General features: G+C 46.0%; 1 protein-coding gene across 1 annotated transcript in view; it reads left to right on the top strand.

Annotated features, from left to right (window-relative positions):
* PCCB (propionyl-CoA carboxylase subunit beta) overlaps positions 1–24,995 on the top strand; it is a 238,766-nt gene that overhangs the window by 69,958 nt on the left and 143,813 nt on the right. The window contains exons 6-7 of the mRNA XM_069213539.1: positions 19,023–19,133; positions 21,091–21,199. Coding sequence (XP_069069640.1) covers positions 19,023–19,133; positions 21,091–21,199 — 220 coding nt within the window. The remainder of the gene's footprint in view (positions 1–19,022; positions 19,134–21,090; positions 21,200–24,995) is intronic.

Here is a 24,995-nt window from a genome sequence, read left to right as displayed (position 1 = left end):
AAGCTTTCCAACCAATAATAGTTCACAAATACATTCTCGTCAAAACAGACAACATGACAACAATGTATTATCTAAACAAGCAAGGGGGGACGCACTCCACGCAGTTAAGCCTGCTAGCACAAAAGATTTGGCGTTGGGCAATTCACAACCAAATTCGCCTAATAGCACAATTTATACCAGGGATCCAAAATCAACTCGCAGACAATCTCTCTCGAGATCACCAACAGGTCCACGAATGGGAAATTCACCCCCAAATTCTGAACACTTATTTCAAACTCTGGGGAACACCTCAGATAGACTTGTTTGCGACAAAGGAGAACGCAAAATGCCAAAACTTCGCATCCAGATACCCACACAAACAGTCCCAAGGCAATGCCCTATGGATGAACTGGTCAGGGATATTTGCTTACGCTTTTCCTCCTCTCCCTCTCCTTCCTTACCTGGTAAACAAACTCAGTCAAAACAAACTCAAACTCATATTAATAGCACCAACTTGGGCAAGGCAACCCTGGTACACAACGCTGCTAGACCTATCAGTAGTACCCTGCATCAAATTGCCCAACAGGCCAGATCTGTTGACACAACACAACCAAAAGATCAGACACCCAGATCCAGCATCGCTGAATCTAGCAATCTGGCTCCTGAAATCCTAGAATTCGGGCACTTACAACTTACCCAAGAATGTATGGAAGTCATAAAACAAGCCAGAAGGCCATCCACCAGGCACTGCTATGCAAGTAAATAGAAGAGGTTTGTTTGCTACTGCCATATTAATCAAATACAACCATTACACACAACTCCAGAACATGTAGTGGGTTACTTGCTTCACTTACAAAAATCTAACCTGGCTTTCTCTTCCATTAAAATACACCTTGCAGCAATATCTGCATACCTGCAGACTACCTATTCAACTTCCCTATATAAGATACCAGTCATTAAAGCATTCATGGAGGGCCTTAGGAGAATTATACCACCAAGAACACCACCTGTTCCTTCATGGAACCTAAATGTTGTCCTAACTAGACTTATGGGTCCACCTTTTGAACCCATGCACTCCTGCGAAATACAGTTCCTAACCTGGAAGGTGGCATTTCTCATCGCCATTACTTCCCTAAGAAGAGTAAGCGAGATTCAGGCGTTTACAATACAGGAACCTTTTATACAACTACACAAGAATAAGGTCGTCCTAAGGACCAATCCTAAATTTTTGCCAAAGGTTATTTCACCGTTCCATCTAAATCAAACAGTGGAACTTCCAGTGTTCTTTCCACAGCCAGATACCGTAGCTGAAAGGGCACTACATACATTAGATGTCAAAAGAGCATTGATGTATTACATTGACAGAACAAAGAACATCAGAAAGACTAAACAACTATTTATTGCATTTCAAAAACCTCATGCAGGAAACCCAATATCAAAACAAGGTATAGCCAGATGGATAGTTAAATGCATCCAAATCTGCTACCTTAAAGCTAAACGACAGCTGCCCATTACACCAAGGGCACACTCAACCAGAAAGAAAGGTGCTACCATGGCCTTTCTAGGAAACATCCCAATGCAAGAAATATGTAAGGCAGCCACATGGTCTACGCCTCACACATTCACCAAGCACTACTGTGTAGACGTGTTATCCGCACAACAAGCCACAGTAGGTCAAGCCGTATTAAGAACATTATTTCAGACTACTTCCACTCCTACAGGCTGATCCACCGCTTTTGGGGAGATAACTGCTTACTAGTCTATGCAAAACATGCGTATCTACAGCGACAGATGCCATCGAACTGAAAATGTCACTTACCCAGTGTACATCTGTTCGTGGCATCAGTCGCAGTAGATTCGCATGTGCCCACCCGCCTCCCCGGGAGCCTGTAGCAGTTTGGAAGTTACCTTCAACTATTTGTATATGTATCATCTCAACCTTAAATAGGTGCATACTTAGTCACTCCATTGCATGGGCACTATTACTACAATTCAACTCCTACCTCACCCTCTGCGGGGAAAAACAATCGAAGATGGAGTCGACGCCCATGCGCAATGGAGACAAAAGGAGGAGTCACTCGGTCCCGTGACTCGATAGACTTCTTCGAAGAAAAACAACTTGTAACACTCCGGCCCAACACCAGATGGCGAGCTATTGCAAAACATGCGAATCTACTGTGACTGATGCCACGAACAGATGTACACTGGGTAAGTGACATTTTCATTTTCTATATACAAACCTATTGGCCTGGAATTGTCTTTGAGTGTGTGTTCCTCATTTATTGCCTGTGTGTGTACAACAAATGCTTACACTACCTTCTGATAAGCCTACTGCTCGACCACACTACCACAAAATAGAGCATTAGAATTATCTCTTTTTGCCATTATCTTACCTCTAAGGGGAACCCTTGGACTCAGTGCATGGTATTTCTTACTTTGAAATAGTACATACAGAGCCAACTTCCTACACAGGGGAACCGACTGTCCCGAGGTCCCAGATGGGCCGGGCTGGTCATCTTGATCTAGGCGTGCAGAGCTGCTGTTGTCACTGTGGGCCTCTTCTGTGGGGGTACTGGATATGTCTGGCACCTCCTGTCCGGTGACGTTGGGTAGGGGTCCTGTTGGGGGGGTAAATGCATAGTTATTGTATCTGTGTGTGCCATCTTGTCCAATGTGTAAGTTACCCTCTACTCCTGTGCTTGGCTTATTGTCTTCGGCCTTGTGTGTTTGTTAGTTTTGGGGCCTGGGTGAGTGTCTGTACTGGACATGTTTGGTGATGGGGTCCATACATTGGTGTAACATGCAGGGCTTGGTATTGGGATGTGTGGATTGTGATAGTGGGGTATCTGTGGGGTGTTGGGGGGGATGGGTGTGAGGGTTGGGCTAGGAGTTTGTGATAGCATGCAGGTAGGATGGGGGGGGATATAGTAGTAAAGATATGACTTACCAGAGTCCAGTCCTAATGCTGCTCCTGCGAGGCCCTCAGGATGCAGTATTGCCAAGACATGCTCCTCCCATGTTGTTAGTTGTGGGGGAGGAGGTGGGGGTCCACCGCCAGCCCTCTGTACTGCTACCTAGTATCTGGATACCGTGGAACGCACCTTCCCCCGTAGGTTGTTCCACCTCTTCCTGATGTCATCCCTTGTTCTTGGATGCTGTCCCACTGCGTTGACCCTGTCGACAACTCTCCGCCATAGCTCCATCTTCCTTGCAATGGATGTGTGATCCGAATAGCTGTGGTTCTACCCGGATGATTTCCTCCACCATGACCCTGAGCTCCTCCTCAGAAAACCTGCGGTGTCTTTGAGGTGCAATGACTGTGCCGTCAGCACGGTGGTAAGTGGGATTTACTGCCAGGGTTGTAATGAGGGCCTTAGTATTTTAGTATTCCACCCAAGGGTGTATGTAGCTTTAGGAAATAAGCATACTTAACTTAACTGGTTGTTGCATAGTTGATCTTTAGCAATTTATTGTATTACAGTCCTAACGTGTTTAGACTGCTTTTGGGGAGAGATGAGGCAACTTCTGTGACTTTTTTGTAACTATTTTACTGATTTTCCAAACCATACAACATATAATGAATAACTTTTTTCCTTTTCCCTTCTCTCCCCCCCTCCTCACTCCCCCCCCCCCCCCCCCCCCCCCATTATACCCACTGAGGTCACGGGAGGTCTGAGGATTTTTTCATCGCATTTCCATCCTTTTCAAACATTTTCAGATTTGTTTGGGAACCCTCTCCCTTCATAAATTACCTTTCCTGTATGCAGCTCATATCCATTTCCTTTTCCCATTTACTTATCCCTGACGATCCCCCTTCTACCTGGTATTTCTCATTTTGCAAGGAGCAACCACAAAATAATCCTTGTTCATTGGTAAGATGTAGCATCTGAGTCACTCCAAAGCCCCAATAGGACCAGTGTGGCATTCATCACTATCATCACTCCAGTGACTGCCTCCAAACTACTTGTCTTGTAACTCTCTCCCAGAACAAACTCGGGGCCTGGGAGTCCCAAAGGATATGTAGGAAGGTCCCTGGTTGTCCACACCCTTTTAAGCAGGAATCGTCTCACACCTTCCCTATATTATGTAAGTGAATTCTAGTGTCATAGACTCTAAGTAGAATTTTAAGCTGTATTAACTTGTAACAGGCCTTAATCACCACCTGCCCGGGAAATTATGATGCATCTACGCAGTCTTCATCCTCCAAGTCTCTGATGTCACTCTGCCATCTGTTTCTCAATGATAATAGATCTTTCTGAGTATTCCTCATGCTGGTCTGCTAGGTAAGTGAAATAATTTTTGTTTGTAGTGACCCTTCAAATAACCTGTATTCTAGCAGGGAGGCCTCCATAATTTCCTATCAGATCCCACTGTCGGAAACTATCAAGTTTAGTGACTTCCTTTAGCCTTGTACCCACGTATAGTGAAGTCCTCGAGGTGAGTCCTCTTTTCCATCCCATCCCTCTGTGGAGCTCCTGCTACAACTCTTTCACCTTTGTGACACGGGGAGCCTCCTTTTTTGTTTTCCCCACAAAGAACTTGTAAGTATCCTTTCTCCCCTATCAGTTCCCTGTCCATTCGAAACACTAGGTGATTCATTGGTGTGTGGACCCAATTATAAATTATGGATAGGTGTGCTGCTTTGTAATATCGTTGTACGTAGGGAAGTGCTTTCCTTCCATCATAAGTAGATTGTTGTAGTGTAGCGAGTACTGTTCCCGGGGTACACCCTGTTATAACCGGTTCCGTAAAATCATATTTGCTTCTTTAAAAAACTGTTTAGGTATCCTGTAGGGGCTATGTTGTAATATGTAAATGAAACATGGGGGGGCCACCATAACACCGCTTTCCTCATTAAGGAGAGGTGTAATCCTCCCCAGTGTTTCACATCTATTTCAAGATTTGGCAGCAAGGGTGTAAGGTTAACCTCGTAGTGTAGTGTAGTGTAGGGTGGGAGTTCTAGAGACCAGGCCTTGAAAAATCATAAAAATGTTACTAGACCTTCAGGTCGAGTAACTTAAACAATCTACTTGACCTAACTGAAATGTACTTGACCCGTAAACCGGTCTCTAACTGTGTAATCCTAAGTAACTATTTTATTTTACAGACCCGCCTTTTTCCTCATTCTCACATGAGTGTGCCTTCAAATATGTGAGTTCAGCATTTCTGCTGTACAAAAAACTCTTTTATTTGATTAAATAGACTAAACATTTGCTCCATGTATAAGAAGACTCTAGCTCACATTTAGGGTACACATGATCCCTGACTTGCCTCTTAGTTTACTGGTATTGCCATCAACGCTGGGGCAGGAGTGTTTCTCAGTTCATGTTTAAACACTCACTTTTAATAAATACATTACTAAAGCATGATGTGGTAGCACACTAACTTTTCCATTGAAATGGACAAAACCTTTCCCATGAACTTGCAGCTTTACTGATATAACTATATAGTGTATTAAAATAATCTGTAAAAAAACATTTATCATGTGCACATCACCAAGTGAAGTGTTCCAATTTGTTTTTATCGTATTAAAATATTGTTTTCATACCACAGAAGTACAGAAAATGGGCTTGCACAACTACTGAAATATATTTTGAATTGTTTATACAGTTGACTTAGTTATTTAAATGGTGTGTGTTAGGAGAAATCTGACACTGCAGCGTCTCATTTGACACTCTTTGTACAGCAGGTCAGACAGTTCACCTTTCATTGAACTCTGCAGTTTCAGAAGCCAACTGACTTCTGCCCCCTTATTCTCTGAACACAGAGCCAATGAACACAGATCAAAGATAAAGATTTAAGGGTATTTTATTGCTGCTTTACTTTGAGTGAACAGAACACCTGTTCTGTGTGAACTTGCCAGAACAGGCAAGTGGGTTCTAAATTTAGCTCTACCTGATAAAATCTGGCTCGTCATAGCGAGTGGGCGAGTAGTTTTTTCGAGGCCTAGAGTCCCATATCCGTAGAAATTTAAAGTGTGGCTTTTTGGTCCGCAGCATTGGGGCGGAAGTACTCCCCACCCATTGAAAAAATCAAAGATTTGTCCCAATCAGTGTCGAGCCCAGAATACTCCCCATATAGTGGAAATATTTCTCTTTCTCCAGCTAGGGTTTTATTGGGTTTGGCCAACCATCTGCATACAGTGAGTTATTTCTTCCCAGAACAGATCCCATCTACAATCCTTATTTGCTCATCCTTTCTCACCCTTTCTACTAGCGGTTCTATAGTTAATGCAAATAATAATGGTGATAAGGACATCCATGTCACGTGCCTCTCCCTATCGGGAGCGTCATTGAGAGGGCCCTGTTTACTTTCATTCTCGCTTATGTTGATAATTGGACCCATTTCAGGAATTTCGTTCCAAAACCCTTTTTTTTTCAACATTGAAATGGGTCTGTATGAGTCCCATATGTCTGGTGGTTTTCCTGGCTTCAGGATGGGAACCACTGTTGCCGTTCATAGATCCCTAGGTAATTCACCCTTTGCATAGGCTTGAATATACATTTTTATGTTTGGGAGGCAGCACTTTCGTGGATGATTGGCGTAAGAATTCTACTGGTAAGCCATATGGCCAATTGTCTTCCCCATTTGTAACTGGGCGAGTGCCTCCCTAATCGCCTCTTCTGTTAAGTCTGCTTCCAGCTCCAGTGCACTCTCGGTACCCAGTGTTCCACAGGGACAAAATTTCACAAAGGCCTTTAGCTCTGTATCTTCATTCTGGTGATTTCCCCTATAGATCTCTCGTAGGTATCCTGGCATAACCTATGCTACAGGCTTGATTCCTTGCACTCTATTCCCTTGAGGGTCTACCAGTTCAATTAAGTGCAATCTTGCCACTTCTCTGGTTTCTAGCCATGCCAAGAGTTTCCCTGCCTTGTCTCCTCCTTCATATATCCTCCCTTGTCTAACTTGATATAGTAGTTTAACCCCATTTGTTACAACCAATTTATATTCTGCTCTCCACTGCTCTAGCTGACTGGTTATCTCATCTGCTTGTGTGTGAGTCTGTCTGTTTTCTAACTGTCTTATCTTTTGTTCTAGTCCTTTACATTCTCTGTCCCTCTTCCTTTTGTCTGCTACTTTACCTGTGATTATCTTCCCTCGTATATTTGCTTAATACGCCTCCCGGAGGGCTGTATCATCTGTAAAAGCTGCTCCATTTTCCTTAAACTATTGGTCTGTTAATTTAGTTAGCCCCTCTGCCGGCAAGGTTAAGAGCCATGCTGTCATTCACTCAGCCCTTTCGCATTATGAATCTGTATTGTTACTTTCATTGGGTAGTGATCCGATATTCCCTATGCTCTAAATTGCACGACTGTGCACCAGTGGAATGTCAGTGTGGGTGTAAATATATAATCTTTGAGGGAGTGTATATTGTGGGCACCTGAGTAATAAGAAGAGGCTTTATCTTGTTCATGGAGGGACCACCACACATCTGCCATCCCCAATGCCCCAATAAACCCACTAAGTCTCCCCTCTTTGGCCATTTGCACTTGTTTTCTGTATGCCCTATCAAGGGTGGGGTCCATGAGCATATTAAAATGAACCCCCATTATCGACGGGGCCCATGGGCTCTCCTACCTGTAGCGTTTCGATCTGGAGCCCTGGAGGTACGTATACATTGACCATCGCTACCTGTTCTTCCTCCCAGTGCCCCAGTATTGCTATATATTGGCCTAGAGTATACTTCCACATCCTGGTTGTTTCAAAAGGGAGAGATTTCTTAACTAAGATAGCTACCCCCTAGAGCCTGTCATCTATTCAGCATGTCCCACCGCTTTGTATTTCCCCCTGCCCAGCGATGGGGTGTTTGTGCCTCTCATGTGAGTTTCCTGCAGAAACACTATGTCCACCACCAAATGTGAGAGGGCTTTTGTTACTAAACCTCTCTTGATTTTGTGACCCAACCAACTACACAACCCATTTTAATACGAGTATGCAGTTAGTAGTCATATAAAGGTGTCTTGACTCATCTGTCCCATTTCATCTCTTATGCTTGACAACCTCCCCTAAATTCTGTTTCCCCAAACCATAAAATCAACTTGAGTTCATCCCCCCTACTCCTCTCCCCACCCTTTCTTACCATGCTGCGGTCTTACAGCTGGCCACCCCCCAGTTCATGGTACATCATTTGCCTCTCCTTGTTGAATAATATCAGTTTGCCACTTAATTTGCTGATGGTCCAACGTCTGCTGCAGCGTGGTGGTGTCTGGGAGAAGTATAAGTTTATCCCCTGAGCTACGTAAATACACTTCTGATCCCCAGGTATTACCTAAATTATTTCTCCTGAAGTCATTGGTGGTACCACCGGTGATGGGGTCTATGCCCCTAGAAACCGGATCTCAATTCCATATCCGCAGAGTGCCCACGCCCGAAGAACATCCCACCTTGCATCTTCCAAGGTTTTCTATTGTCGCTGTAATGCCTTCACCACTTTTGCTGTTTTGGTCTCTGCTTGGTCTTGTGAGGGTTTCTGAGTCCGTCTCTTGCTTGGCTTGTGTCGTCTTTTTGCCTCATGCCATTAATTTGCAGCTTGTTCCTCCTGTCCATTTAGTGGGGGTGGGTATCCCCGGCACTCGAGCCATTCCCAAACTCCGGTCAGATTTGAGAAGTACATGTCTCCTTCCGAGACGATGCAGAGTCTTGCTGGAAAAAACAGTGCATATTGAATGTTTAAGGTCTGTAGATGTATTTACACTGCCAGGAAGGTTGCTCTCTGTCTTTGTACTGTTGTTGTGTAATCTGGATATAGCGCTACTTTGGCTCCTTCTGCTTGCCAGGGTCCATGTGTTTGTTCATGTGTAGTATCGCTTCTCTGTCCCTGTAATTTAGGACCAAACCACTGTCACTCTGGGTGATGTGCCTGTTTCGGTTCTTTGCCTGGTACTCGATGTGCTCTCTCAACCGTGAACCATTTAGAAGTTTTCCCTCAGAGCACCACATTAGCCAACCAATCTTCCATATATAGTTCCCTCGTGGGCCTTCCATTCTCTCAGGGAGACCCCCCACTCTAATGTTGTTCCTCCATGATCTGCCTTCTGCATTATCCACATTTTCTCATTGTGCTACTATTTCCTTTTCCAGTTAGGATAGGCGATCTCCATGAGACAGGATCGTTGGCCTTATGTGTGCTTGTATTGATTCAGTCTCAGACACCCTTTCTACCAATTTCTCATGGTCTTCCTGTAAGAGGTTCACATCCTGTGCTACTGTCTCATTCTTCAGTTCAAGGGCCTCTTTAGTGTCTTTGATTGCAGCCAATATTATTGCTGTATGTGACTCTAGGCCCTTGTCTGCTGTTGATTGTGGTAGTGAGGCTGTCTCCTCCCACTCCCCTTTTTCATCTTCTCCTCTGGTTGATGTTATTGTGCATACCATGGTGCTATTGTTTCCACCATAGGGCCCCTTGCTTCTTGTAGGGATTGGGGGGAGAAAGGAGAAATTGCTGTCAGCAAGTGGGGGAGTAAATTATGGTATGATTTTTCACCAGCTGTTTCGTGCAGTTTAAATGCATTGAGTGTTTTTCACTGCTGTTACCCCCCCCCCCCCCCCCCCCCCCCCCCCCAAGGTCTGCTCAGGCCATTGCGCACAGGTTTCCTATAATTTATGCAAAATTAAATAATAGTCTCCAGGGGCCGCCTGGCCTTACTTTGTCTTTCTGTGTGGCCCATTCCTCCTGGGGAGGGGGAGAAAGAGGCAGGACTCCATCTCTCTTGTGTGCTCTTGCTCTGTAAGGCTGCGGGCCCTCTGATCCTCTCGGCTCGTGTGTGCTTACCTTGCTCTTGTTTGGGCAGCGCTCCCTCGGTCCTTTGCTGTAATGTTGCATGCTGCTGTGGCTTCAGGGGAGGCAGAGGAGTGTGGGGCCGCTGGAATCCTCCTGGGCTTGTACTTGGTGTGGCGTTTCTCGTTGCGCTACACTCTTTGTAGTCGCAGCGACATATTGGTTGCTTGGGCCACGGTGGTGATGCGGCTCCCTTTGCTTTATCCCATGCTCACCCAGGGTCTGTCTCTGCAGTCATGAATGTTGGCTCCCTGTCTCATATGGGGACACATTAAAACGGGCTTGTTGAATATTTAGGCACTTTGCTTGAAGCTAGGCTCTGTTAATGAAAGTTGTACTGCTTCACGTTGTTAAAAAAAATGGTTACATCCAGCTTGTACTTTGACTGGATCATCAAACAGAGGACTGATTTGGATATGGAAAGTTGTGTTACCACTGTTACGTTCAATATATATACCAGGTGTAGCTAAACCTTGTCACAGCATTACCAACCAATATTTTGGCAAGATGATTGTTTAAGGCAGTACACATCTGTGCCTCTCTTTTTACTGTTGAATCTCAAGCCTACAGGTCCAGGCAGCCTTGCATTTGAGTTTTGTTTTTCATCAATAAATCGTGATTTATAAAGCATTGCTAATCACCCAATAGCGTATTGAGGCACTTGCAGGTCCCGGAGGTTTATTCGAACAGCCAGGTCTTGAAGGCCATTCAGAATTCCGGAAGTGAGGTGGTGTGTAGGGAGGATGTACCAGGTTTTTGCTGTGCTGTGAGAGAAGGCGCGTCCTCCGCTCTGCTTTGGTAGATGTGGGGAGTATGGGCAAGTGAAAGGGAGGCAGAGCATAGTCTTCTCAATGGTTGATGAAAGTTCAGGGGGTGGTTTATGTACGCAGGTCCTTGGTTGTGGAGAGCCTTATGTGCATGGATCAGTATCTTGAATTGGCATCTCTTCTGTATAGGAAGCCAGTGGAGTTGCCTGAGGTGGGGTGTGATTTGGGTTCATCTGGGAAGGCTGAGGATGAGTTTGGCGTTCTGTAGGGTTTGAAGTTTCTGTAGAAGGTGTGCGGCAAGTCCTACGTAGAGTACGTTGCTGTAGTGCTGTCAGCTTGTGATGAGGGCCTGTGTCACAGTGTGTCTCGTCTCTAGGGGTGTCCACTTGAAGGTATTATGTATCATGCACAAAGTGAGGAAGCTGGCGGAGGAGATGGTGTTGATCTGTGATTTCATGGTAAGCTTGTTGTCAGTGATGATTCAGAGGTTTCTGGCATAGTTGGAGGGAGTCGGTGCGGGTCCTAGGTCTGATGTCCACCAGGAGTCATTCCATGTGTTGCTGCTATTGCCAAAGAACAGAACTTCAGTCTGGTCTGACTTTGTCGTGTTTCCAGACGTCAGGAAATGTTGCTGTGGTGATAGAGATGTTGAGCAGGGTGGTACGTTCCTGGCTGATCCTTTGGCTTCCAAGGTTGAAGGTGTGGTGTGGGCATGGCTCTTTGGGAGATCCCAAGTGGATGAATTTCATGGTGGAGGTAATGTCCTGGGAGGAGAGTATGTTCCAGGTGGTCAGTGTGTGGTTCTCAGTTATGGTGGTGGCGTATCTGTCAAGGAAGTCTATAGGTGTGGGTTGGGGTTTGAAGTTTCAGTATATGGCTGTGTTCTTGTCGTGAAAGAAGTGGGCAAGGTTGTCACACAGCTCCTGTGAGGGTATGATGCTCTTTACGGTGGCAGCCAGTATGGAGAATTTCTTAATGATGTTGAAAAGTTCCTGGAACTGGTTTCAGTGTGTGCGGCAAGGACTGTCTTCTTTGTTAGCCTTAGCAGGCAGTGGTAGAGGTTGAGGGAGGTCTTGAAGGCTATTCTGTCAGAAACATCCTTGCTAGTTTACCATCTACTCTCCAGGTGTTTGCTGTCTCGTTTCGCTGGTCTGAGTTCTTGGGTGTACCAGCTGGCCTTTTTGCATGGTTTTCTCTGGTTGTTACTCTTGATGAGGAGGATGCTGCTGGTGCAATTGGTGATCCAGGCGTTGAGGTGTTTCACTCCCCGTTCGATATTGGTAGTGGTAGCTAGGTTGGAGGTGCTGAGGGCGTCTGCCTGGCTGATCTCTGAGGTTTTGTTCCACCTACGTTGCGGGCGCTGGTCATCTTGGGGGTGGAGGTGCGGGGGCTGTAGATGCTGAAGTGGATGATGATGGAGTGCTCGGTCTGGGTGAGTTCTGTGACATGGTTGTATTTGACCCAGTTGCTGGTGGTGAAATTGGGGTCCAGCCTGTGTCCTGCGGTGTGTGTAGGCTTGTGGATGATCTGGGTCAGTCCAAGGCTGCTCATACTATCAAAGAGGTGTGCAGTGTTGTTCTCATTGGGGTTATTGAGGAAGATGTAGTTCTTGGAGTCTAAGGCTAGGGGCGCAATGACATCTGCAATGGTGTTGCAGAAGCTGGAGCACGTGCTTGGGGGTCGGTATTTGAGGGTGCCTCTGATGGTTGTTTTTGTCATCTGTGTGCAGCTAGAAGTTGAGATATTCCATGGGGTGGTGGTGGTGATGCACTGTATGGCCTCTTTGTGGATGATGGCTGTTCCTCCTCCTGGCTTGTTGGTGCGGTCCTTGTGAAATATTTTATATCCGTAGGGGGTTGCTGTGGCAATGTCTGGGGTGAATGTGAGGTTGAGCCAGGTCTCGGTGAGGAAAATGATGTCCGGTACAAGGGTAGCGATGAGTTCCCATAATTCGGTGGAATGCTTGTATAGTGAGTGTGTGTTGAGAAGAGCACCGGCAAGTTGGTGTTTTTGTTTGGGTGGTGTGTTTGGGGTGGGGCTGGTTGGTGGAATGGCATGTGTGTGTGCTGTGACAGGTGAAGTGGCAGTGGGTGCAAGAGAAAGGTCCAAACGTAGAGCATGGGTCAGTGCGGTGGCAGTGTTTGTTGAAGTGTCCAAGGTTCAGGGTGTGGCGCTCGGCAATGGTGTATATTTGGGGCAGGGAGGGAGAACCAGCGGTCGTGGCGCTGGGCGCAGTCCAGGCGTGGATGGGTACAGGCAAGCTTTCCATTGCCACTCCTTCGGCGTGTCCGCTGCACGGTTGTGCTGCGGCCTGCATTAAGTAGGTCATGGGGTGGGGAGGGGGACTTCTGTTGGGGGGAAGAACAGTGAGTGGAAAAACGTGGTTGAGAAAATCCCTGCGAGAAAACACAGGCAGCTGTGGTGTCACTGCATCAGTCTGGAACAAGCAGTAACTGGAAGCCAGAGGCAAGTGGAAGGCTAGGTTTCCAGGTCCCTACTGATGTGGTTGTGCTGTGACCTGCATTAAGTAGGTCCAGGGGGGGTGGGGCTTCTGTTGACGGGAAGAACAGGGAGTGGGAAAACCCCAGCAGGAAAACCCAAGCAGCTGCCATGCCACTCGATCAGTCTGGAACAAGCATGAACTAGAAGCCACAGGCAAGTGGCAGGCTAGGTGTCCAGATGCCTACTCATTAGCAGTTTTAGAGTCCATCTTCTCTATTTTTCCCCAGTTTCACTTACTTGTAAAATAAATCCATTATACTTACTTGCCAGAAGACCCTTGACTATCAACATATTCTATAATTTGCTGAACATTAATGTAGCCCCCCACCTTCCTGCACAAGTGCAGAATACTATAAACTGCCTTTAGTTCTCCGGCAACGCAGCTAATTATTTTAAAAGAGCTGTTGCAATTCTTTAAAAATGTAAGCCTTAATCTTGAGCTTAATTACCCCCTATTCAAAGTGTTCTTAGACTAGCCATCTACTAAATGTCTTTTAAATTGGTGAAGTTGATATTGGTGCCCTTCATGGAAAACTTCTGCAAATGTTCTGATGAACTCTTACATTTGTTGTCTGTTTTCAACACCCACAACCACAAATTGTTCTGAAGGACCTAGCCTTTGGTTGGATTGCATTCTTTCTGCAAAGAAATAACTGACGGCACCTCCTATTGTGTTTCTTAAACCTATTTCTGTGGTGTATCCCAAGATTTCCTTCTTTCGCTCATAATCTCCATCTCCTTCTTTTGTTTATATCTCCATCTCCTTTCATTGATCATATCATTTGAATTGTATAATTTTGCTCATTGGCTTTCAACCAGGTTCCAAAACAGACTTTTTCAGTTTACACCCTGTTCATGGGCAGGTCTTCATGCCAGCTCCCTCTGCAACAGTTCTCCTGTCCAACTTGCCCTGTAGTCTGCTACCCTCTTCTAGTGGTGGCCGGTAATTGTAGGAGGGAGGGGGGCAGGCAGGACACATGCATGTACACACTTGCACTCATTCATTCACACACACGCACACACATGCATTCCCAACATTAATTGACAAATATTCACATACACACAGCAAACCTTAATTAAACAACAAAAAAAAGTTAAAAAAACTAACGCACTTATCTGCAGCTTAGCCTAGGAGGTGCACAGAGGTTTCGGACTGCTGACTTCCCTCATTGGTTGACCTTAGATCAGCCAATGAGGGAAGACAGCAGTCCTGAGCCTCGGAGGTCTCAGGAGGATTTGGACTGCTGCCTTCCATCATTGGCTGACCTAAGGTCAGTCAGTTAGGAAAGGCAGCATCCCCAACCCCATCACAGAGTGGTATGGGGTCAGTGAGACTGCTGACCCCACCCCACTGTGTGACGATGTGTCACAGATTGGCACTCGGCCCTGGGCGCCTCAGGGCTTAAAATTGAAGCACCCAGTTAGTAATCAATGAGTGACATTATCCCTCATCACCGAGTGGGAGGGCCTCGACGACCTTTGCTGAGCTAAGAGGTCACGCCTACAGGAGATGTGACCTCCTCAGCCCTGCAAAATTCAGCCAGGAGCCTGAGCAAATAGCACATGTCTAGCTCCTTGCTGCCTGACCTGAACATGAGGACTGTCTTTCAAGTTGACCTTTGCTCAGCCAGACAGACACTCTTCTTGAGGGGAAAAAGCGAGGGGGTGTGGCCCCTCAGCCCCAAAGGACGGGCTGCAGCTGCCCTCTACTGCCTTTGTGCCCCCTCTGCTCGCTTTTGCTTCTGGTCTGCTCTTTTGTCTGCCTTCTCTCTCCTTTTCTTCTCATTTTTTGGCCTTTTCTGCTGGCTTTGTGATTTTTTTCCCTGCATTTTCTGCTCCTCTTCTGGTCGTTCTTTTTGCCTTTCCTGCTCATTTTCTGACCATTTTTCTGCCTTTCTGCAAATTTTTCTGCAGTATATGCTCGTTTTATGCTCATTTTTCTGCCATCTCTGGTCCTTTTCTGCTAATTTTTCTGCATGTTAGCTGATCTCTTTTCTGCTCCTCTTTGAATTGTTTTTCTGCCTTTTCTGCTCCTTTATTCCCTCTTTCCACCATTTACCTCTTCCAGCCAATTCCCTCCTCCCACCACCCAGTGCACCGCCCTCTCCCCAGTACCTACTTAATGGAGGCCGCATCGCGGCTGTGTAATGGACACGTGTAACAGGTGTGCAAAAGACAAGCCTGTCTGGACTGCACCTAGCACCAGGACCCCTGGCCCTCTCGCCACCCACCACTACATCGCCAAGGAGCTCCTGGACACCCTAACGACATCTGCTGCACTTCCTCTTCGCAATCAGCCAAAGGATCTTTCACCTGCCGCCATTGCTGCTTCTCTTGTAACACAGGGCCGCCAGCCCACACTGGATTTCTTGCCACTTTCACCCAGAAGATCACAAACAACCCAGAACCGCTCCAATGCATCCTGCTCAATGCTAGATCCCTCTGCAAGCATGCCATGGAAAACTGGGGCAGCATCACCACCCTCTCCCCTGACGTTGCTTTCATCATGGAAACATGGCTCAACCCCTCCTCAAACCCTGACGTGGTTGCCGCAACCCCCGACGGCTACAAGATCACACACCATGACTGCACCAACAAACACAGCGGGGTCATCGCCATCACTTTAAAGGAAACCGACCAATGCATTGCCACCAATGACAACCCAAAACCTCTCATGGAACACCTTAACTTCCAACTACTGACCAATGCCAAGATCATGATAAGAGACACCCTCGTATACAGACCCCGGGACCTAACCGGTTTGTTGTGACATCATGTCCAATCTCATTGCTTCCCCAGCGATTGACTTCTACCACTATGTCCTACTCAGTGACCTCAATTTCCATGTGGATGACCCCCAATGACGCCAACTTCGCCTCCCTCCTGGAATACCTGAACTACATCGGCCTCACCCAACTGGTTAACGGACCCACGCACTTGGCCGGACACACACTAGACTCCATTTTCACCACCAGTGACAGAATCCAATTCTGCCACGTCACAGAACTGACCTCGGCCGACCACCCCTTCGTTCACTTCACCATCTCCAACGATCAGCACACCATCCTCAAGCGTCACAGCACCACAGCTGGGACAAGGTAACGGAGACACAGTGAACACAGGCCATCACCACCACCCAATCCGAAGCTTTATCAGACCTCAACCACGCCGTCCAGAACTTCTCTGCATGGATCACCAAAAGCACTGACAGTCGCCCCAGTGAAACCAGCAGAAACCAACAAAACCTCAAAACAAGCCAGATGGTACACCCTAGAGCTCAGAACCACCAAACATAGCTGTTACTGACTCGGGAAACCCCTCTGGCAGAGCTGCTCACAAAGCAGGCCCCCACAACTACTAACGGCGCATCAAGGAAGCCAAAAGAACAGCCATCCCAGACTGCTTAGATACAGGAGCCTACCACATGAAAATAGTTTAAGGAATTCTCCAACCCAGCAGCCACGGAGAACCCAGTTCACCCCTCTCAAGAACTCTGTGACACCCTCTCTGATTACTTCCACAACAAAATTGCCACCATCTACAACAATTTGGACCCCCAGCCCATGGCTCTCAGCCTCGACCAACCAGCACACACCAGCTGAAGGATTGCCACGTGGTCACCTCTCACCTCTCAGACCACCAAGGTCATCATGTCATCATGTCATCGATTTACTCCAGGACACCTACCAACCCTCTGCCCCCACCGTCTATTCAGCCTCGGAACCTACCCTACCAGCACGGAACTCACCACCATCATCAGCATCTCCATCACCACAGCAGCCTTCCCGGACAATTGGAAACACAAAGAGGCTAGCCCCCCCTCCTGAAGAAACCCTTTGCCGACTCCAGCTAACTAAAAAATTATCAGCCTATCTCCCTGCTTCCCTACCCAGCCTAAGTACTCGAGAAGGCTATCATCAAACAGCTTACGGAATACCTGTAACAAAATCCCCTACTTGATCCCTCCTGATCAACATTCCGTGCCAACCACAGCACTGAGACCACCTTGATCGCTGCCACAGATGACATCAGAACTCTCCTCGACTGCGCAGAGACAGTGGCCCTAATCCTCTTCTTTTGACACTGTTTCCCACCAAATCCTCATTAACAGGCTCTACACCGTCGGCATCCAGCAAACCCCCCCCCCCCCCCCCCCCCCCAGTGGATCGTCTCCTTCCTCATAGGATGCACACAGAGTATCCGGTTTCCTCCCTTCACCTCTCTGCCACCTTGTTCAACACCCACATGACCTCCCTTGCAGACATTGATTTCCCACTTGGATAAATTTTAGCTTATCCTCTCGCTCACTGAAGACCCCTCCACTATCAGAATCCACTTCCGCGACTCATGACCAACCTAGCCAACTGGATGAGACACAAATGCCCTAAACTCAACTTCAACAAGACAGAAGTGCTAATCTTCAAGAAGAACACCTCCATATGGGACCACAGCTGGTGGCCAGCAGAACTCTGGCAGACAACCACACCCACAGCAGACCATGCATGCAACCTAGGCATCATCGTCAACAGTGAACTGACCATGAAACAAGAAGTCAACAATGTCTCCTCTTCCTGCTTCCACGCCGTTCGCACGCTCCACAGAATCTTCAGATGGACCCGTCAACACCTGAAAGTCAGCACTCAGGCCCTTGTCTCCAACTGCCTTGACAACGGCAATACTCTCTACGCCGGCATCTCCAGCAAGCTCTTCAAAAAACTCCAGACCATACAGAAGGCTGCAGCCAGTCTCATCCTGGACCTCCCCAAATGGACCCACATCACCCACCCCCCACCTCAGAAATCTCCACTGGATTCCCATACAAAAGAGATGCCAGATCAAGATCCTCACAAGTCTATAAAGCTCTGCATGATCAAGGACTGGCCATCTTCAACTATCAACTGAACGTCTACCTACCTGCAAGATGCCTGCGCTCCTCCTCATTAGCCCATGCGCACATCCCCACATCCACCACAGCCACAGCAAGGGTTGCTCCTTCTCCTACTTTGCCGCCAAGATATGGAACTACCTACCTCTGCATCTTCAAACAGCACCCTCCCTGGCGGATTTCAGGAAGAAACTTACGACCTGGCTCTTCGACAGAGACATCTCACCTACAGCGCTCAGACATACCTTGGGATGCCAGTGCTGCGCTATACAAATACTGATTGAATAATGGAAGCTAAGCAAATTGCATAAATTAAATATATTAAAACTAGGTACCATAGTTTTTTGTCAACCAAGCTCCTGTCGGTACTCTAAACCTTTACCACCAACTCTGAGAACCTGTCCAACCTCAACAGTTTGAGTAAGAAACCTGTTTTTCCCTGTATGACAAATATGTTTTGTTTCTCTAGAGCAGTGCGGCGCCTATTGTTTGTTTTTTCGCAGGTTAAAAGTCCTCTTGGTCTTGGATTTTTTCCTTTCTCTATCAAATTTAACTTTTTAATGCTCAGATCATTTTTGGGTGAGTTATGGCAATGGTTTGTTTGTGTTAGTGCCTGCTCCCCTACTTCATAGTTAAGATCCAGTGTTTTCAGATTGTTGCTCTCTGCATGGTATATGCTCCGAAGAAAGACCACGTTACTCCTCCTTAGAAGACAACTTACAGTCCCTATTCAGTCGATTGAATGGGAACCTTTTTAATAATCACTTTTCATTGCTATGCTCTTCCTATACTGCTGCATATAACCAGACAATAATTGTTCCTTTGATAATGCTAAAATAACCTTTCAGTGGAGTCACTGAGGATGACTTTAAATGTGGGAAAGCTCCATTACCCTAGCTTTTTCCTCAATATTTTGTACATGTGTACATAGTTTCGAATTTATTCAAGGTGTGCAGGAAGCGACATGGTGAAAGTAGCACATGTTCAAGATTGGTTTGCATCCCTTGTGGTTCTGGTCGTTTGACTTTCTCAGCATATTTTCCAGTTCAATTTTCTAGGAAATCCTGTTTTAATAGCATTAATTACACTTGCTTTTTCTTTCTTGCAGCGGAACGTGCTCACCTCTGGCGTGGTTCCCCAAATCTCCCTTGTCATGGGTCCTTGTGCAGGCGGTGCAGTCTACTCACCTGCCCTGACAGACTTCACGTTCATGGTGAAAGTAAGTAACAGTACATACAGAGGATGAAAACACTAGCAAGTGAAAAGTATGGCAAATTAAACATAGGGCTAGATTCTTATGAGGTCCAGTGTTGCAAAGCGAACAAATAAATTACGGCTTTTTAATCTTTAGCAAAATTATATTATGACCCTTTGAGCCAAATAAAATGTTAGCACTATGATTCAAAGTCACTTTTAGAAATCCAAATTTCTGGTGGAGTAGGTTTACATTATGATATTATTACGTTACTTCACTTGCTTGTCTAGTGGTAATGTATCGATTTTTCAATCGGTGGCCTTTAGAACTTAGGGCACAAGGAAGTGGTACTTGACTCTGTTTAATGCTGAAGACAGACCTGGGAGAATCAGGATTCCAAAACTGCAGTAATCCGAAAGCATTCACATACCATCAAGAAAGTGGTGTGACATTAGCTTGTTTGAAGAATGGTGTCAGAGATCTCATAGAAACTGTGATTAGTTTTTTCTGTAGCTGGTTTCAAAAAGTGAAATGGAAGTCTATTAATAATAGGGTTGCAAAAGAATATGAGGGTGTATTCTTACGTGTGACACATTCAGTTCAAAATTCGAAATAGGTATTGAAGGAGCAAAGTCGGGACGCAATAGCCCATGGATTAGCATTGGTGGTTTCAGGTGAGGGGGCTTAAGTGATGGGGGCAATGCCATGACAGATCACTGCAATGTTGCTTATGAAGCTGGTTGGATGCTCTTCAGAAGGTCTGAAAGTTAGAAAATAGGACACTAATGATGCTGGTATAGAGAGTTTGAGTTTTTTGAACAGTTGTTTCATGAGTGAAAACGTCGGCCGTGCAATACTGGTGGATAATTTATGTTTCTCGAGAAGGCAAACTTGTCCAGAGCAACAGTTAGAAAGGTGTACTTATTAATTGTGAGTGGCTGTCATCGGTTTTTTAACCAAACAAAAATGTACTACCTCACTAAACGTAGGTTTTCCGAGCTCACATTCTGCAGCACTTTATATTGGAAATTAGTTTAAAAAAAAAAAATACACGAGCGTTATCACACATTTAATGATGAAATAGTAAAAGAACTGTAAACAGATCTTAGCTAAACAATTCCGGGGATGAGTCAACCTGAATTGATATACTGTTAAAAAAAGCCTTGAAGGTAAAACGTTGTCAGTAAGATTGAGGCTGTCCGAGATTGTCAGAGGTGTGAGGCTGTCATGGAGGGAGATTTAAGAAAAAATAGGTTATGCACGTACTGGAGCTTGCTGAGTGGTGCATATAATTTCCCTTTTACCTTTGCCCATAAAGTACTCTCTTTTAGACATTTAAGTAATATTTAGAGGGATATTTTAATCTAAACTCCGGCACGCGATTTTACACATTAATTGGCAACACATGGAGTCTCTTAACTTAATTACTTCGAATGTCAGTGTGCGTTTATTGGGAGGAAAGTTGTCTTGATTGTTGCAATTTATTCAACGATGATCACAGAGTACTGTGCATTTTCCAGTTTATTGCTGCATGTGACATTTATTGTACTCATGTTTCAATCAGTATTTTATGTACAATTGTAATTGTTATCTTTTAGTAATTTTTACAGTTTGTTATACATACTAATAAAACGACATACTTAGTAGTTGAGCGCCACTCTACCCCAAAAACCTTTTGCTGATTTGATATTTCACCTAATAAATTGAGTAGTCACTACAGTATTGATATTGCTTCAGAAACCTGTTGTTTCTTTTGATGTTCTCATCCATGACCTACGTGAAATATTGTGCTTTTCTCTTGTTGCTAACCTCTTTATCTTAAACTCAAGCTACTCTGAGTACTTTTAATTGTTATATACATTGGCACCCAACAGTGTGTTCTGAAATAAATCTTTATAGAGCTGCTCTATCGGTATTTCAAGACTTGTAGATGCACATATTGCCTCCCCTTTTAGTAGATTCAGAAATTCTATGATTTCAGGACACCTCTTACTTATTCATCACTGGTCCAGATGTGGTAAAGTCTGTTACCAACGAGGATGTGACGCAAGAGGATCTTGGAGGTGCAAAGACACACACTGCATTGTCTGGTGAGTAGATTGTAATTAAGATAATATGCACGATTATTTCAATACTGGAATATTTGATACACATCTCCTAAAATGTTCTCCTGTTTCATTTACCTAAAGTTCTTTCTTAGTTTTGTTACTCTGGTTATTTAACTGTTAATTAGAAACTCTCTGATAATTTTTCTGAATGTTTTAATTTCCCCTGCTGTAATGTTAATCATAAGGTATTGATTGTAGGAAGCTGGCTCAGTGTGTGGTGGACACTTATGGTGTTACATCTTATACTGGGTCCAAGCAAACCCCTTTCAGTGAGTGTTAGTGTCTAGACAACCAGGGCTCTCTAAGGGTAACTGTGACCCCAGATGGGGCCTGCGCACACAACTGTGCTTGGGGTTTGTTGGGGAGCTATATGAAAGATTGGGCACTCAGGGGCTCTCTAGCTTTACCCCACACAGGCCCAATGAACACTCCTTGCCAGAATAAGTGGGCAAAGGGGATCCTAAGCAACGGAAAACTAGCATTTGACGGGCATAAACAAATACCGCAACAAGGTATGTCCACGATGGTGGAGTCGGAGGTTCAGGGGGAAGATGACTCTGGTTTGACCATTGGCGCCACTAATGATGGAACTTTGCAATAGCTATAAGGCAATAAACGTGCGGTTCAACACCAGACCTGGTCACCTCGACTGCATGGGTGAGCATCTTGACAAACAGGGTGCACGGGTTGGTGCATGCAGAAGACTGGCTATTCAAAACAGAGGATGCAGCTGTCACTGTTACCAGAAGAGTGGAGGTCTTGGAATCTTGTCTGCACACAGTCTCAATTAAAAACGAAAACCTTGAAACGCAAAGCCAGCGCAACAACATCCTGATCTTGGGGGGGTCCTGAAACAACATACACGGAACCTTTTTGTTGAACGCCTATTTGGTGACCTGTTTGATGGACCAAACCAACCGTCACTCATACCCGAAGCCCCCCTCACTTCCAATTGCCGCCCTCCTTCTGAACTTCAGAGACTGCGACACGGCGCTCGGCTTGGCTCATGAAAAGACCCTACTGCAACATCAGGGTGCCATGATCTCCATTTACCCCGATTACACAGTAGTGATGCAGGAGGCCAGGTGGAAGTTCCAAGATGCTTAATCCGCTCTCAAGAAACATATACTCCGTTATGGCCTGCTGTACCCGCCAGGATGCTTGTTGATGTCCATGGCAAACCGCAATGTTTTGACAAACCTGTGGATGTGATGGACTTTTGCAGGAAATTCTCAAGAACATCCCGAGCCCGGACCAGTCGTTGCCCAATTTCTCTTTGACGCATGCCCCAACACTTCTAGCCAAGAACTTTTTCCTATGACCTAAACCTTGACTGGAAATGCTGACCATACACCACTGGCGCCCCCTCCCCTGGTGGCGGGTCGGACGCTGGATGCACACTCTCTGATCGCTCCCCAGAGGGCACTTGCTTTTTTGATTCAGTGTGTTAGGCCTCTTCAAGGCTCCTCAGTCACACTTACGCTTTGCATATATGTTTAAGACACTGGATCCATCCACAGCAGTGTTGTCACCCCTCCATGGTGGACACCTTGTTATGATATAGAAAGGAAAAACCACGGCACATTGTAGATCCGTTGATAAGTCTGTTTATTCTTTTGTGCAAGAGCAGAAAAGACATTCCATAGCCCAGTAAGACATGTGGGCGTGATGTCAATAGGCCAACATATTTTTCATATTCAGGAAAAACAACAGCTGACACGTGTTTCGTCACAAATGACTTTTTCAAGGCTCCAATTTTTTGGTTCTGTTGGATGCTGCATTAATTCAGATAGAGCAAAGTATGATGCGTCCACAGACCATGATACATCTGTAGGATATGTGGATAACGTCTCTAGGGTCTGCTACCGGCGTCATATGGTGCCTTGTTATGATATATTGGGTTTACTTTGTTTGGTTCTATTTTGTGTGTCACCTGTCACTTTTTTGACAGGTGGGGGGGGGGGCGCGGGATTGTTTACATGCAAATCATTTTGGAATTGTTTGTTTATTCTCTTGTTGTACATTTATGCATGCACACACCTCCACACCTTTCACCTACGAAATGACTGACAAATGACTGACACATGACGGACACCACGACCGGCATTAGATGTAACACTTCTGTCCTGGAATGTCAGAGGCCTCAACAGTCCGTGTAAGGGGAATCAGGGTTTACAGTATTTGACCCAGCGTGGTGCACAAATTATCTTACTGCAAGAGACCCACATACCAGCCAACTGTACCTTAGCTAAACAATGGGGACCCCACCTCTACTTTTCGAACTATAGCTCTTATTCATGTGGGGTTTGCACTCTTAACCATAAAAACCTTCCCTACAACATCGGCACACAATAGTTGACGCGTATGGCAGATTTCTCCTGGTGAGGGGATTCCTCGCAGGTTGTCAAGTAGCACTACTCAATATATATGCCCCTAAGGTGGACACCCCTGAATTATTTTGTTCAATCCAATCCCACATTGATAGATAACGGTTTTCCATTTGATAATAGGAGGGGATTTCAACTTGTTCCAAGACAGACCTGTACACCCCATCTACCCAACCATCTACTAAGATGCAATCCCAGCTAATACTTCAGGATATCTGCGAAACTCCTGCATTGCATGACCCTTGGCGCCTCTCCCCTCACACAGCACTACCTTACACATTTTATTCAGCCCCCCATAACACCTGATAGTGGATAGACTTTTGGCTACTGTCATCCATGGCACTGCCGTGGATCATTTGTGCCACCCACCTCCCGTGCACTCTCTGACCACTCCCCCTGTTCGTCTTGAGCTACGCATCCCCCTGCATAAGCTACATGGAGCGCCCTTGGCGTTTCCGCAGTGGCCTTTCACGAAGATGCCTTCTGCTCAGACTTCTGCTTAGAGCAGAACCATCCTATCTAAACACTCTGGGGTCCTGCACTCCATTTGGATAGACAGTGACTGAGTGGAGTAGGCACTGGCAGAACTGAACTAGGGGGGCGTTCTTATGGACTCGGTCCCACCACATGGACAAGTTCCGGGAAAATGCGAAATGCATGGCTAACTTTCTGGGTAAATATGCCAGAGCACGGCAGTACGGTGAGGGTGATAGACCGGGCTGCACGTTGGCCTGTCTCCTCCAAACCCCCCCCGATCACTATCCCACATTACAGAATTGCAGCTCCCCGATGGCATCAGGGGCCTCCGACGTGCAGGGCACATCTCCTTGACTATTACACTCAACTCTACACTGCTTGGGTACCATCCTGCTCCCCTGAGTTGTTACAATACCTTGGACAGGTGGCTGTGGTGTGGCTGAGCACAGCGCATCAGCAATATCTTAGTGAACCCTTCACTGTGGAGGCAGTCCTAATCACTGTTGATGCCTTGGACAGTTTCAAGGCACCTGGGTCAGACGACTTTACCAGCGTTTTTTACAAAGCGTACATAAGCCTTCTGGTCCCTCACCTACTCGACATGTATCAAGAGACCTTTGTGCGTAGGATGCTCCCATCCACCCTCTGGAAAGCAGTGATTACACTGTTGTTAAAACCAGGTAAATACTCCACACGTTGTGGTTCATAAAGGCCCCTATCTTTACTAAACGTTGACAACAAAAGTCTGGCAAAACTACTTGCCAACTGGCTGCTCCTGGGTAAAATCATCTCAACAGCCCAATCGGGATTTGTTCCCCACAAAATTCACATCCTTCATCTTGCGCACAGTCTTTGCAACTTTTCAGAGTCTCTCCAGAGACCCCTTCGGCAATTACCCTACTGGACACAGAGAA

Source organism: Pleurodeles waltl, chromosome 11 (assembly GCF_031143425.1).
Source record: "Pleurodeles waltl isolate 20211129_DDA chromosome 11, aPleWal1.hap1.20221129, whole genome shotgun sequence".
Lineage (NCBI taxonomy): Eukaryota > Metazoa > Chordata > Amphibia > Caudata > Salamandridae > Pleurodeles > Pleurodeles waltl.
This window is presented reverse-complemented; position numbering and strand designations above follow the sequence as displayed.